The sequence below is a fragment of the Rattus norvegicus genome, chromosome 13 (assembly GCF_021556685.1).
Source record: "Rattus norvegicus strain SHRSP/BbbUtx chromosome 13, alternate assembly SHRSP_T2T, whole genome shotgun sequence".
Lineage (NCBI taxonomy): Eukaryota > Metazoa > Chordata > Mammalia > Rodentia > Muridae > Rattus > Rattus norvegicus.
The window spans coordinates 98,221,958-98,236,403 of NC_141546.1; the positions used below are offsets into that span (position 1 = coordinate 98,221,958).

At 48.1% G+C, this 14,446-nt stretch overlaps 1 protein-coding gene across 3 annotated transcripts in view; it reads left to right on the top strand.

Moving 5' to 3' along the window:
• The window catches only part of Dusp10 (dual specificity phosphatase 10), a 37,408-nt gene that overhangs the window by 14,392 nt on the left and 8,570 nt on the right, over nt 1–14,446 (top strand). Inside the window, exon 3 of one of the 3 annotated variants that reach the window (XM_087581551.1) lies at nt 1,900–5,683. The exons of the other annotated variants lie outside the window; for them this stretch is intronic. Within the exon in view, the coding sequence (XP_087437677.1) occupies nt 1,900–1,976 (77 nt within the window). The 3' untranslated portion in view covers nt 1,977–5,683. Of the gene's footprint in view, nt 1–1,899; nt 5,684–14,446 lie in introns of those variants that run through there. 3 annotated transcript variants of the gene reach the window in all.

Consider the following 14,446-nt stretch of genomic DNA (forward strand, 5'->3'; position numbering starts at 1 on the left):
GTTAGTAAAAGCTGTTAATATACACTTATTGTTGGAACATTAAGAACATTTTACAGTGGAAAAAAAAAGTCTACTAACCCTGCCCTCACCACCCTAGTTTCATTTTTACATATCCTCTTCTTCCCTTACCCATATATGTGCATGTTTTGCAGATTCTCATATAGAAACTCTAGCTGATTCTCACTTTATGCCGTAGGCTCCCTTACTTCCTGTATGGTCATCGTAGATTTTTGTCTTCAGTGCTGTCATCTGTTTAATAGCCACATTTTGCTTAACCAGTTACCTCTTAATGGAAGTTACAGTGGTATCCAGGGTTTTTTTTTTTTTTTTTTTTTTTTGGTTCTTTTTTTTTTTTCGGAGCTGGGGATCGAACCCAGGGCCTTGCGCTTCCTAGGTAAGCGCTCTACCACTGAGCTAAATCCCCAGCCCCGTATCCAGGGTTTTAAACCCCAGCCAGGTCTGGAGGGAACCCCCTGCTTCAGAAGTGTCTCTAGCTTACTCTGACCCCCTTTACAGGAATGAATGCTAGCTGTAAGTCTGCTGGGATTTCTCTTTTCTGTTGTCCTAATTCACTTTCACTTTTTGGATCCTGCTTTCCCTCTCAAAATACAAGATTTAGCTGCCAATCAAAGTCCTCAGCATTAAGGGACGTCCCTGTCCTTGACCCACTGCCAAAGCTCAGCCCAGTGTGTATACTGTATGTCATCTGATACCTGGGCTGTGATCCTGGGTTTGTTCTTTGGGTGGGGCACAGTAAGGCAGTTTGGAAGCCCCAAGCAGCCAGATATTTTATGGAACTAGAAGATTCCAGGGCTACATACAAGCCACTCTCTGTATCCCTCACAGTTTTACACTTTTAATAAAACACATTACGTCTGGGGTGGGTATATTTGTGTGTGTGTGTGTGTGTGTGTGTGTGTGTGTGTGTGTGTGTGTGTGTGAGAGAGAGAGAGAGAGAGAGAGAGAGAGAGAGAGAGAGAGAGAGAAAGTGTGTGATGTGTATGTACACGGCACAGCACAGCACAAGTGTGGAGGTGAGAATTCAGCCTGTGAGATTCTTCTCACTTTCCACCATGTGGGTCCCAGGATCTCAAGTTATCGAGCTTGGCAGCAAATACCTTTACCCTCTGAGGTATCTCATTGGCCTTGATAAAACCCATTAAAACATCAGTGCAAGCAGAAAGAGCTAGATTCTGCGAACTGCTCGGTATATACATCTGTTTCTCCCCATGTCCCATTTTTAGGTCCACTAAGGTCCCCAACGTCTTTAAACAAACTCAGGGACACAGGACCTCGAATAGAATCAGAACGGGAAGAATTCCCATCAGCCCTTTTTTTGCAAATGTAAAATACCCTTTTAAATAGGAGTTAATTCTCTAGCAGATAATTAGCTTGTCTTTCTTGATAAAGTACAAGTTGGGTTGAACTTATTATAATTAATTTTGCATGTCATGTAAAAGTCCACCAGGCCTGCACTTCTTCCATGGATCTCTTTATTCTTAGCTGAAGGAGAGCTAGACGCCCAGTCCACTCACTGTCGTGAGCTTTCCTGGAACTAGAGAGAAGCCCGGATGATGATGATGCCTGGAAGCCTCCCCTCCAATAGGGGATGTGACTGTGAAGTTCCCCATCAACAGGCATTGAGCTTTCAGATTGATGAAGGCGTGTGTGTGTGTGTGTGTGTGTGTGTGTGTGTGTGTGTGTGTGTACACGCACTCGTTTGTGCACTCTACCTGTGAAGGCCAGAGGCTAACTTTCAGGAGTCTGTTCCCTCCCTTCACTGCAGGGTCCAGGAACCAAACTCAGGCACTCACAGGTGTGTACCTCACCCTTACCTGTTGATCCATCTCACCTGACTTCTGACTTACCTTTGCGTCTTGCTCTCTCACCGAACCCTAGGCTCACACTTGAGCTCCATTGGTGGGATCATGAACACTGCCCCCACCAAGATCTTTGTCTCCCCAGCCGACCCCTGAGGTATGTACTACTACACCTGGCCTTGGCAGGGTTGCCCAGGACTGCAAACTCACGTCCTCATGCTTTGTCACTTGTCCTTTACTGGGCTGTCTCCCCAGCCCACCATCCACATCTCCTGTCAAAAGATGCTCCAAAGCCACCCAAAGAATGACCTGGACACTCATCTCCTAGGAGCCACCATTGTTTTGCTTCTCGGTGTATAGCTTTTCACACTGTGGAGTGGGGTTCCTGGCTGTGTGTGACTGACTGGTGGTGGCTGGCGGCTCTGATCATTTTGTGACTTAGTAGGTCCCAGCTCCTTCTTTCCTTCAGCTTTTCCTCCTTACCTTTCTAAAGCTCTTCAGAGCTCTTACACCTTTCTCATCTGGCCACACAGTGTCTTCCAGGGGTCTTTGGTATCAAAAGCCATTATCCATGACTACTTGAAGGATTGAAGTATGTGCTGATGCGACATGCAGGCTTAGGAACAGAACTCTCAACACATAATGGGTTGGAGTGCCCTTTTTGGAGAAAAGAGTGGCTATTTCATATCTGTGGTGGAGACGGCTCACTTTCTGGTACAGTGTAGCTTGTAGAACCATCAATTTTTATTATTGGTCACTAACTCTGTCCATGTGAACACATGCACACACATACAAACACATCCTCCTTTCCGTTAACATGGCCAGAGACTGACTCTGGTACTCAGCAGGGACTCATTGAATGGGGACATCCCTTCTACCTGAGCTGATGTCTTCTGGTAGCTGGTCGAAGCAGCTCTGAATCATACATCTCAAATTTCAAAAACCCTTCTTGGGTTGCAGTGTGAAAGACTCAGCTGAGTGTTGAAACTGTAATTTGGTCAAATATATCATTAGTTTTAATTTTGGCCTGTTTCCCCTTTATGCCGTTCAGTGTAGTGACTAGAAAAATAGTCCTGCCGTGTAGCTTGTTGACATTTCTATCCAGTGAGGCTGATGTTTGTATAGTGATAAGTTATCACTTCTTTCTAGATGAGAAAATAGAGGCCGAGAGTGGTTCATGGAGTCACTCAGAGTCACACTGAAGTCACCTGAAGTCTAGGCTGACTCCCAGGTCCCCAGTGTTTATGGCTGTGTGGATTTGTTGTAAATTGATTGTTTTTTTCCTGCCCTCTGTCCCTGAGTTGTGGAGATGACCTCTCACCCTCTGGAATCTACAGAGAGATAAGAGTGCCTGAGCTGCTCCTGTAGAGCCCCTTGGCTCACACCTGAGTTTATGTTAATGAGATGACTCAGGGGACAAGCTGGTCATCTATCTGAAGGGCCAGCCCTGTGACTGGCCCTGAAGCTTGGCATGTAGCCAACCTCTGCAGAAGAGGCAAGCCGCACTGAGGATTAAGTTCAGTCACGGGGCTGATGCTGATCAATTCCAGTTGCACCTAATGAAACACTAACAGAAGCCCGGTCCCTGAAGCTCGTATGGGCACCCTCCTTGCACACAGGGGCATGGCAGCAAGGTGGAGTGTTTTCATTTTCACACGACTGAACACAGAAGTGCACGGTTTGGGATGTTCAGGCCTACCCTTTCCGCAGCTTCATTTTGCTGACCCTGGCGGTTTGCATCCTTCATAGTAAAGCCATTAGCACAAACAAAAGTGCTTTCCCCAGTTCAGCGAATCGCCCTAGTGGATTCTTGAATCCAAGGTGTTATGGGGAAGTAGAGAACAGGTGACTGTTTAGTCAGAGGTGCCAGTGGCCTGAGAGACTGCACTTGCAACTGGTGTTGGCAGTGAGGGCAACCGAGTTGAGGTCTGTGGTCTTCCACAAGAGTCAACCTTGGAATCTCTGTTGTGAGAGCCGTGTCAGAGCTGCACTATGTTTACCTGAGATTACCCGGCATCTGCTTGAAGGCCCCGGTGGCAAGAGAATACCACGGCACTTGGTAAGACAGCAAGACTTGCTTGTTTCCCGATCCTCACTTCCTTGGTGACAACAGGCAGCCTTCACTCTAGTCTTATAACATGATGTGGTCTTGGGAAAACTGCTTCCAGGTCAGCAGACAGACGGGCCGTTATTTCTAAGCCCCAGACTTTCCCAACTTTGGAGGCCCCCTCTGCTTCAACTCCTCGGTGTCACCTCAGGGATGTGGTGGCCAGGCATGCTGGCATCTTATAAGGATTCTTGAGTACTGACGTTGGGTCTTTGTTCCAGTAAGGAAACTGATGTATGGGAAAGCCCTAAGTAGAGGATTTGCATTATTTGCTCATTTGCATTGTAAGGGTTCATACTGGTGCTGTGTCTTACCGTGTTTCATAAATACACTGTTACATCTAATGGTGCCTTTTCTGTAGACACTCTGGATATTTTAGCCGTGATCTTGTATGGTTATTTTTGTCTATGTTGTTTTCCTTTCTCCTTCCTATCTTAAAATAGACAAGGTCTCCCCCATGGTCTTGCGAGCCATAACTTTTTAGCTACGCTCAGACTAGTCCTGTCCAGCGAAGCCTTCTTAGGTCACCAGCTCCTAGAAAGTTTGAATTCTCTAGGCACATGATAGGGCCACCCTGGAAGGGATTCTAAGAAAAGAAAAGAAAACCATCATTATTTGAGGGAGGGTTCCTACAAGAAACAGGAACGAAACAGAGTTGTGGGATCTCCTGAAATCTGTTGGACCTGGTCTTGCCCTGGGTGCTTCATACTCTGTCACCAGCGCAGGCTTGATCGTTAGAGGTTTAATGGTGGCAATAGTCCAGCCAAATAACTGATAGCAGCTTTCACTGAGGGGGCTAGCAGCTTTCTCCCCACCCTCCATGAAGGTCAGTTTCTAAATGAGGTAGAACAGGTGATCAAAAGTGACTGAAAGCCCCAGCGTTGGATGCACCCTTCCCCAAGCTACTTCCAAATGCTTGCCTTGCTATGAATGAACTACAGGGTTCAGAGTGCACCCTTCAAGGCACAAGTATGTGCTACAGCCCTGTGAGAGAGCTAGGGATGTAAGAATCCTTTTCAGGAGAGCCGAAACTCACCATTGAAGTAAAGCTCTTAGGATATAATCCCAGTATCTTATTTAGTTTTATTTTTGCATGTCTATGTGTGCACTCATGCATACATGCTCTTGGGTGTGTGTGTGTGTGTGTGTGTGTGTGTGTGTGTGTGTGTGTGTGTTCGTGTGTGTGTGTTCCTGGGTTTGCCTGTTATTTGCAGTGAGCCCCTGGGACACTCCTGTTTCTGCCTCCCACAGATGGCTGGATTCTTCTGTGGGTGCTGGGATTTGAACTCACATTCTCATACTTGCCCAGCAAGCATTTTACCCACTGAGCTGTTGTCTCTCCATTTCTTTGATAATGTGATTTTAAGTGACCTTAAATGTAAGTAACCAGCCTGCCAGTTCAGAGTTAATAAGGCAGATAAGAGGGACTAGGGATGTCTGGTTGTAGATCTGGTATTGTGGGAGAATCTGAACCACCCGGTCAGTGAAGACCCTGTCCAAAGTATCTGTGACTGTTGACCCTGTTTAGATGGAAGAGCTGCCAGGTCTAATGGCCAAACCAGACCTTTCTTAGACGCCATTGTGAGCACTTCATGAATGCATGCTGACCTGAATTCAGGGCCTGTTTCCCAACTTCCCTCAGCCTGGGTATCCCTCATGACCTTTCTTTTTCACAACCTTTTTTCATCTACATCTGTCATCTGTTGCTCATAAAGGATGTCCAAAGACAAGGGAGAGGAGGGAGGGGCTAGAGAGGAGGGAGAGGGGCTAGAGAGGAGGGAGAGGGGCTAGAGAGGAGGGAGAGGGGCTAGAGAGGAGGGTGAGGGGCTAGAGAGGAGGGAGAGGGGCTAGAGAGGAGGGAGAGGGGTTAGAGAGGAGGGTGAGGGGCTAGAGAGGAGGGAGAGGGGCTAGAGAGGAGGGAGAGGGGCTAGAGAGGAGGGTGAGGGGTTAGAGAGGAGGGAGAGGGGCTAGAGAGGAGGGTGAGGGGCTAGAGAGGAGGGTGAGGGGCTAGAGAGGAGGGTGAGGGGCTAGAGAGGAGGGTGAGGGGCTAGAGAGGAGGGTGAGGGGCTAGAGAGGAGGGTGAGGGGCTAGAGAGGAGGGAGAGGGGCTAGAGAGGAGGGTGAGGGGTTAGAGAGGAGGGTGAGGGGTTAGAGAGGAGGGTGAGGGGTTAGAGAGGAGGGTGAGGGGTTAGAGAGGAGGGTGAGGGGCTGGAGAGGAGGGTGAGGGGCTGGAGAGGAGGGTGAGGGGCTGGAGAGGAGGGTGAGGGGCTGGAGAGGAGGGTGAGGGGCTGGAGAGGAGGGTGAGGGGCTGGAGAGGAGGGTGAGGGGCTAGAGAGGAGGGAGAGGGGCTAGAGAGGAGGGAGAGGGGTTAGAGAGGAGGGTGAGGGGTTAGGAGGGAGAGGGGCTAGAGAGAGGAGGGTGAGGGGCTAGAGAGAGGAGGGTGAGGGGCTAGAGAGGAGGGTGAGGGGCTAGAGAGGAGGGTGAGGGGTTAGAGAGGAGGGAGAGGGGCTAGAGAGAAGGGAGGGGTGAGGGGCTGGAGAGGAGGGAGGGGCTACAGGGGAGGGAGGGGCTACAGGGGAGGGAGGGACTAGAGGCCACCAAGTGTGGCAAATCTCATTCTCAATGCCACTTACTGGCCTACTTGTCATGCGTAAGGCCGGGCAACTGGTTCTTTGCCTCTTCCTCATCTTTCCTGCACCTGCTTGCATGAGCTGTGGCTTGTGGTGTTCATCCAGGCCGGTCTCCCAGCATTCTCAGAACATTCTGGCATCGACATTTCACTACAGTTTTCCTAATGTTTCCTCATCCTCATCCCTTCTTTTCTCTCCAATTAGATTTATCTTTGGGGACTATTTTTAATCTCCCAAATCTCTAGCATAATGCGGAACAACACATAATTAATGGCCCTTTCTGGCTCATCCCGATGTTCATCTCATCTAAAAATATTTAACGAGCACTTGCTATTCAGAGCAGACGGTACAGAGTGAATGAGTACAATTTCTCTGAATAAACTCATTTAGTAGTGGTTCGTTTAATTATTGCATCAACTCTGTTGCCCATTGATGCTCTACTTTACCCAGAAGTAAACTAGGATCTGAAGACGCCAAACGACCTTCCGGAGCCTGTACCGCAGAGGCGCAGGGCAGCCTGCCACCAGCACCCTGAGCAGACATGCCCTGAGTCCTAATGGCACCCCTGCTTTCCACTCCACTTTTTAGTAATAATAAAAAACAAAGGACAGCATCAGTGTTCTGAAGATAATAAAACTCTGTGATATATGTGGTCAAGGAGTGGGCTGAGAGAATACTGAGGGAAGAGACCTTCTAGGAGACCACCGTCACTGAGCCCTGCGTAGGTCTCATAGGAAACCAGTGCTATCTGCTCTGCTATAGTTAGGATATGGTGGGATGTGGCCCTCAGGTGTGTTGCAAAGTTGTGACACCTCATAGGAGGTCAACTTGGGGCACTGCCTTTGGAAGTGCATGAGACTGGTTTTATGGAAACCTGACAGAGTCTGTATAAAAAAAATAAAGATGAGGAAAGAAGTGGACAGCCCAGGGTCGCTGTTACCCTGGTTTTCTGTCCCCTTTATTCCACCATCCCACCTGTGATGCCACCTGTCACAGTGTGACACAGCCAAGGTGACCTTCACCAGAGGTAGTGCCATACTGTCTAGAGTTTTAGTCTCTGAAAACTGGGGACTAAATATATCTCCTTTCTTTATATTCAACCTCAATTATTTTGTTATGGGAACAGAAAACAGACTCCTGCTCCCTTCCCGTACAGAATAGCTCTTGGAGGTTTCTTCTGTCCCTCAAATAGTTCCTCAGCCGACACCAGCAAGATGTCCTAACAATTCTCACAATTCCTTGGAAATCATGTAGATCCCACAGGCCAAAGGCCCAAGTGCACCAGAACTCCCCACTCCTGGTACTGGTTGGCGGTCCCAGGGTATCGGCTTGCACTTCTGACCAACTAGCTGTCAATGCAAGTTCCAGAACTCATTCTCTAGATTTGATTCATTTGCCATGACATCTCACAGAGATTGGGGAAACATTTAGTGACCTTGCTTGTTATACAGGATATTATAGAGCATGCACATGGACAGGCAGAGATGCGTAGGACAATGTGTGGGAAGGGGCATGCAGCTCCTCCAGTCACTTCCACGTGGCCCAGCCATCTGGAAGCTCTCCAAACCTTGTTCTTTTGAGTTTTTATGGAGTTCTCATTAAGTCGGAATGATTGATTAAATTTTTGGCCACAGGTGAGCAATTCATTTTCACCTTCATCTCTAGATGAAGATTGAGGGCTGGAGCTCAAGTTCCCTAGCCTCTAACCCTGTTCTCTACTTTATGGTACCTCTTGGTACCACCTGGAAGGTGTTAAGGACTCCCAGACTGCCACTCACCTCATTGGCACATAAATAGTAACTCTTACCTCTTCGGAAGTTGCCAGGGTCTCAGGAGCTGGGTACCAGCAGGTAGACACAGTTGGGGGGTGCATTGCGTAGTCTCACAGTTTCACACAGGGAATGACTTGAAAGAGTGACCAGCAAACACAGAGAGCCCTGGAATAGATTGTGGAGGTCCCACACCTCGGCAACTGACTTTGTTCTTGCTGTGCCTCAACTTCCGCCTGCTTTGTATTGTAGTGGGGCTTTGTTGGGCTTAAGGGGAGCTCAGGGGAGGAAAGAATGAAAGGATTACCCTGGAGCTTGCTTCCAAGAGGTTGGCAATAAATGCCATAAGCAAGAACCCCAAGTCCCTTCAGCATGGAAAGAAGAGCTGCTCTGTGAGTCCTTGCTGTAAGGAGGTCTTCCGTGCTGTACCCTGCTGGATATGGCCTCCAGGGAATGTGCCTGGAAAGTCCTACGCTGCCAGATGTGGAGTGCATACAGGGTCAGCTTTCTGTTCTGGGCTGCAGAGACGGTGACTGGGATGGTTCTTCAGTAACTTTGAGTTCAGCCAGCTCAGACGGCTATATTGGTTGGGCCATAATGTGGTCTACCAGATGTGGATACTCCAGCTCTTGCTTGACCTGTTACTATAACCTGGCACCACAGCCACCACCACCAGAGGTTTCCAGACCCTCCTAAGCCATGCCTGGTTTCAATTTGACCTTGCAGAGCTCAGCCATTGTGGGTGATTTGACTATGGCATGTGTCTGCAGAGACAGCTCCTGCCTCCTCTTTCTGGCAGTTGATGGTTAAGACTTATCCTTGCTTACTGTTCTTGCCAAATATAGACTTTAGCTCCGACTTAAGGAATCGGTTGCTATATTCTTTTTGTGTGGACTGAAAACATTGGCCCAGGAAAACATTTCAAATCGTGACAGGAGCAGTTGAGCCTTTCCCCTGCCGCTTCCTGAATTGCCCTGGCCAAAGCCCTTTGACCTTCAGATCATTCCAAAATCCATGGTTGCAAAAGCTATTGTTTGAGTGTGGGGTTTCCTTCAAAACAAGTTTGGCTCACGGACTTGACTAGCCAGCTCCGTTCATCACCATGGGCATGGGTCCCAACCCCAGTCTCTACTGTAAACCTTTTCTTTTCCTCCCCTCTTCTGATCAGGGATGATGTTTGATGAACTTCTCTCTGAGTGTAATTTCCAGTGGGAATTCTTTGTGTCAGAAGAATGTAGTCCCTTGAGGTGTGCTCTTTATGTCTCTAAAGATTTATCAGACTTTACTTAACTGCCATTGGGAAACATGTCTTCGCTGTGAAGTTGTGATGTGTTTAGTTTGGGGTCTAAGATAAATGTGGTCCTGGGGTAGATGGATACATGGGTAGTGGAGCGAATTTTCCTCTTGTGCCACAGGCTGGTTTAATGAGTAGCTTTATCTGTTTGCTTAGCAGTGTTTGATTATTTAAGCTTTTTCTGCCCTGAAAAGTAAAGAATATTTGCCCCGCCTTCAGGGAATTAAATGAGCAGCATAGAGTATGTGGTTCACTCTTGGGGAAAAACATGGGTTTGTCTAGTAGCCCCTCACTATTAACATTCTTCCTCTTCAGCTCCTCAGAGCCACCTTAGTATGCCCCCCTTCCCCTCTGGATTAACCCGAGAAGGTTGGGTTTCCCAAACAGACAAAATGTCTCCAAGGAAGACAATCTTTACTCAGAAAGATGTCTCAGGGTGGGCTTGAGCCAGGGCTTGTCCGTGATGAGGTTGAGGGATTCCTTTGAGAAAAGATAACTTCTGTGAATTTTGCTGGCATGTAGAACTGTAGTTCCAGAAGGTTCTATGCGCTTACTTCTTATGGCTTGCCAGGTAGGCTGGGCAGCCTCTCAACCTCACCACTCTCTCTCTCTTGACCTTGGACCGTTTCTGGCTTGGTTGTAAGATATGGTATCCTTAGGTTGGCTCTCAGGAGCCTTGTCTTAGGGAGCCCACAAGTTCTGGTGAGACTCCTAAAGAGTAGGAATTCTGATACACATACACTTATGTAGAGTTGTACCGAGAAATAAAATGTAACGTCGTACTATATTAGTTTGCTTGGGTTATGTAATAGTTTTCTGTTGCAATAATAAAAGACTGTGCTGGATACTTTATTAGGAAAATATTTATTGATTTTGTGGTTTTAGGAGTCAGGAGTTCAAGATCAGGTGCCTCTGTTGGGCTTCTAGCGAGGACTTTGCCGTGGATAACATTTCAGTTGTGGAAGTATGTGCCAGAGAGATCATATGTCAAGAGTGGAAGCCAGAGACACTCAGGGCCTAGGCCTGCTCTCACTGGTACTAACTTGGGTCATATACGAAATGTATTCACTCCTTCCAAGCCCAGCAGCACCTGTTGACCTTATGACCTCCTACTAGGCCCCACCTGATAAAGGTTCTTCCGCGTGTCAACATCACCACACTACAAAGCTCCGAGTATTTGAACTTTGAGCACTTGCTCAAAGCACATCCAAACCACAGCACCTTGCTATAACAAAACATCCCAAGCTGGGTAACTTAAGCAACAGGAATTAGCTCTCCCACAGCTAAGGGCCAAAGCTAGAAGACTTAGAAGAAACCAGAACATGACTGTCCTTTTACCTTCTCTTACCTGTTCCTTCACCCAACCTGTTTCCTGTTGTTTGTGTGGATGGCAGGCACACACATGTCACAGTATAGCGTTGAGGTCAGAATAGGGGAAAGGGGTGGAGCAGGAGGCAGAGGCCAGCTGCAGGTGCATGGGAAGGAGCCTGGGGCTGCTCCCCCTTTAGAATCATGCTGATTTGTGCAAAGCCAGAGCCGGCTCCTGGCACGGGACTCAGAGATCTTACAGTTTAAATCCGGTTCACATAAAAGTCATAAGCGCGTGAAAGCAGGCCCAAAGCGCTTTAATTGTCGTCGTTGTGGAAAGTTACATGACTGTCATCAGCTGTCGCTTCTGGCAGTGCTTTCTGTACTAATGTAAATAAATGAGCTAACAGGTTTAAAGAAGCAGCCTGTATTTACATACTTGTGAAGCAGCCTCAAACAATCTGCTTGTGCTGTTCAAACACACACACACACACACACACACACACACACACACACACAATGTGTGGCTTCCTCAGTGCAGGCTACTCATTAAAGCCTGAAGTCTTCAGGTTATGATGAGTAAAGGAACCCCACCCATCCACCCCAGCCCCATGGGGCTTTGAGCTGAGCCTGTCTTTTTGATGAGGAGAGGCTCTCCTCAGCAGGCTGAAGTTTAATCCCAGCCATTTTCTATAGCACATCTGTAAGGCATGGACTTGGGAGAGCCCTGGACTGCTTCAGAGGAGGGGAGAGTGAGGTGGCAAGGGCAGAGAGGAATCCCGCAACCTCTGATAAAGCACACCAGAGTCGCCATATCTTGGAAGGCTTCCAAAGAAAGCTAGATTTTTCCTTTTATTTAATAAATCATAAGGTCCTTCTGACTGAGTTCCACGTTTTGTAGATAAATATTCAGGCAAGAATTTTTGAGGGGGAGGGTGTACATGTAGCTCTCTTTCTTTCTGTCTCTGTGTTTTTCTGTCTCTCTGTCTCTCTCCTCTCTGTATCTCTGTCTCTCTGTGTGTGTGTGTGTGTGTGTGTGTGTGTGTGTGTGTGTGTGTGTGTGAATGATGTGAGTGTGTGTATGTGAAGGTCAAAGGTTGACATTTTGTCCATTTTCTGTCTTCCTCAATCAGTCCACAGTACTGAGACAGGCTCTCTTGTTAATCCTCAGGCTCACCGACTCAGCTTGGTTTGCCAGCCAGGGAACTCTGGGGACCCTCCTGTCTCTGTCCCCCCAGTGCTGGGATTCGGGGCACCCAGCTGTGCTTCTTATGTGGGTCCTGGGGATCCAAACTCAGGTCCTCACGCTTGAAAAGTATGGCCTGTATACTGACGAGCCGTCACTCGGCGTCCCGGCGCGATTGGGAAGAGCGTATTCCTGTTAAGGTCACTATGAAGGCGTTACCTGCATCTCAGCGATTGCATCAGCCGTTTGGACATATCCATCCACAGACCTCAACACAGACGCGGTTCAGCATAATATATCTTACAGACGACAGGATTATTGGCATATAATAAATATTATTTCGTAGCTCCCCCAGTGGAAACAATAATATGGCATGAAGTCTCCTGAGGTTCTGTAGCCACAAAGATTAGGTGAAAGAATAAAACCTGTCTAAGGCAGAGATGTCCGGAGACGGGGGCAGAGCACCTTAGTAGGAAGAGTACAGCTACAGCCGTCAAAAGGGTCTTAGGTGCTAGAAGACAGCGCCTTTGTCCCTCTTCTCTCTCAGTATAGCTTCCCACAGGGCCAGATCCTAAGGATTTAATTCATGCCTCCTGGTACTAAACCTGAAGTCAGTGACTACTCTCAGCTATGGAGTATGTGGATACGTTCATAGGAAATGAAGTGTAGAAGGGAAACTGAGGAAGAGACAGGTGGGGAGCCTGCCTAGGATCTCACAGCCAGGCTTTGAAAGGCCAGGCTCAGCCTCCAGCAGCTTCATCCTTACCGGATGGAGTGTAGGTGAGGGCCGTGGTCCTGATGTGAGCATCGTGAGGTAGAGTGTATGCAATGCCATGTGATGTAATCGTTTTTTGGTTCTTTTTTTTTTTTTTTTCGGAGCTGGGGACCGAACCCAGGGCCTTGCGCTTCCTAGGCAAGCGCTCTACCACTGAGCTAAATCCCCAACCCCATGTGATGTAATCGTAAACCTTCATATAGGTGTCCTTTACCTGTGTCCTGTGCATGGGCTGTATTTTATACACGATTGGCGATAAACGGAGCCTTCTTAAGGGAAAGGGATTCTGACAAGGTCTTAGGAGGCTGAGGCCTCAGAGGCTGGGCCCATGCATCTCCACCCATTGTGTGTGTGTGTGTGTGTGTGTGCGCGCGCGTGCGTGCGTGTCTGTCTGTCTGTCTGTCTGTCTGTCTGTATTTGGCTACCGTGGCTGGCCAGGAAGGTATGGGGATCTCCCTGTATCTTCCTCCCCAATGCAAGCATTACAGACATGTTCTTTGCTTTCATAGGGATACTGGGGATCCAAACCCAGATCCTCACGCTTGTGAAGTGGGCCATATACTGACTAAGCCATCTTCCTGCCCCTGTGTAGTCTTCTTCTATAGTCGGGCCAAACAGAATTAAAACCCCCTCATTAAGTAATCGTTTGATGGGGTCTGGAGGGCCCAAAATGACCCTGTTAACTCTGCTTAGCTCTGTCCACCCTCACCTTCTGCTGCTCCCATAACTCACCCCTGACAGGTACAGACACCCCCTGTGCAGGCCTCTCTGGAATATCCTTGTAAGATACTGCTATTTCATGCCGCCTTAGAGGCCATCCAGGAGAGAGTCTCCATTTCAGTGTGACACTGTACATCACCCTTGTGTGAGGACAATGCCTGGCATGAGCAGACTTAGCTGGAGGCTGAGCCTTCAGACCCTCAGTGAGAACTTCCTTGTCAGCTGAGACGTTACAGTCACATGAGGCCTTTCCCCTTTCTCTCCCTACAGATAGCCATAGTACACAAGCAAACTTTCCCACATGGCTCAGACATATAATTCACATCATTTCGCATAGACACACGCAGCACCCTGTGGTCGAAGCTTTCTGTGTGTCAGACTCTCTCTGATCCTCCCCTCCCCCATGTTTTCCCCCCATTAGGCAAATGGAAGGCCCCTTGCCACCTGTTAGCATTACGTCATTGGCTCCCCAGAACACAGTTGTACCCAAGGCCTTAAACAAAGTAGTGCTTCTTGTATTGTTTGCATTCAAAGAGCTGATATCATGCCAGCTGATGTCATTGTGTGTCTTTGTGTGAGTGCCATGGCAACTGGGCAGGTGGGGAGCCTCCGGCTGATGTCACTGGGAAAGGAGGGGTAGAGGCTGAATTTTAAAGAGCTCTATGCTGGGGGTTTTTATGTGTGTGGGGGTGGGAGGGTGTTTTGGTATGCTTTTATTTTATTTTATTTTCTGAATTAGCTGCTTTTAAGACAAATGACAGCTTGAATACATAAATAAGAGCTGAGACGACTCCTCCCCCTCCCAGCCTCCTCTTTTGAGTTTAGTTTCCCAGTCCTT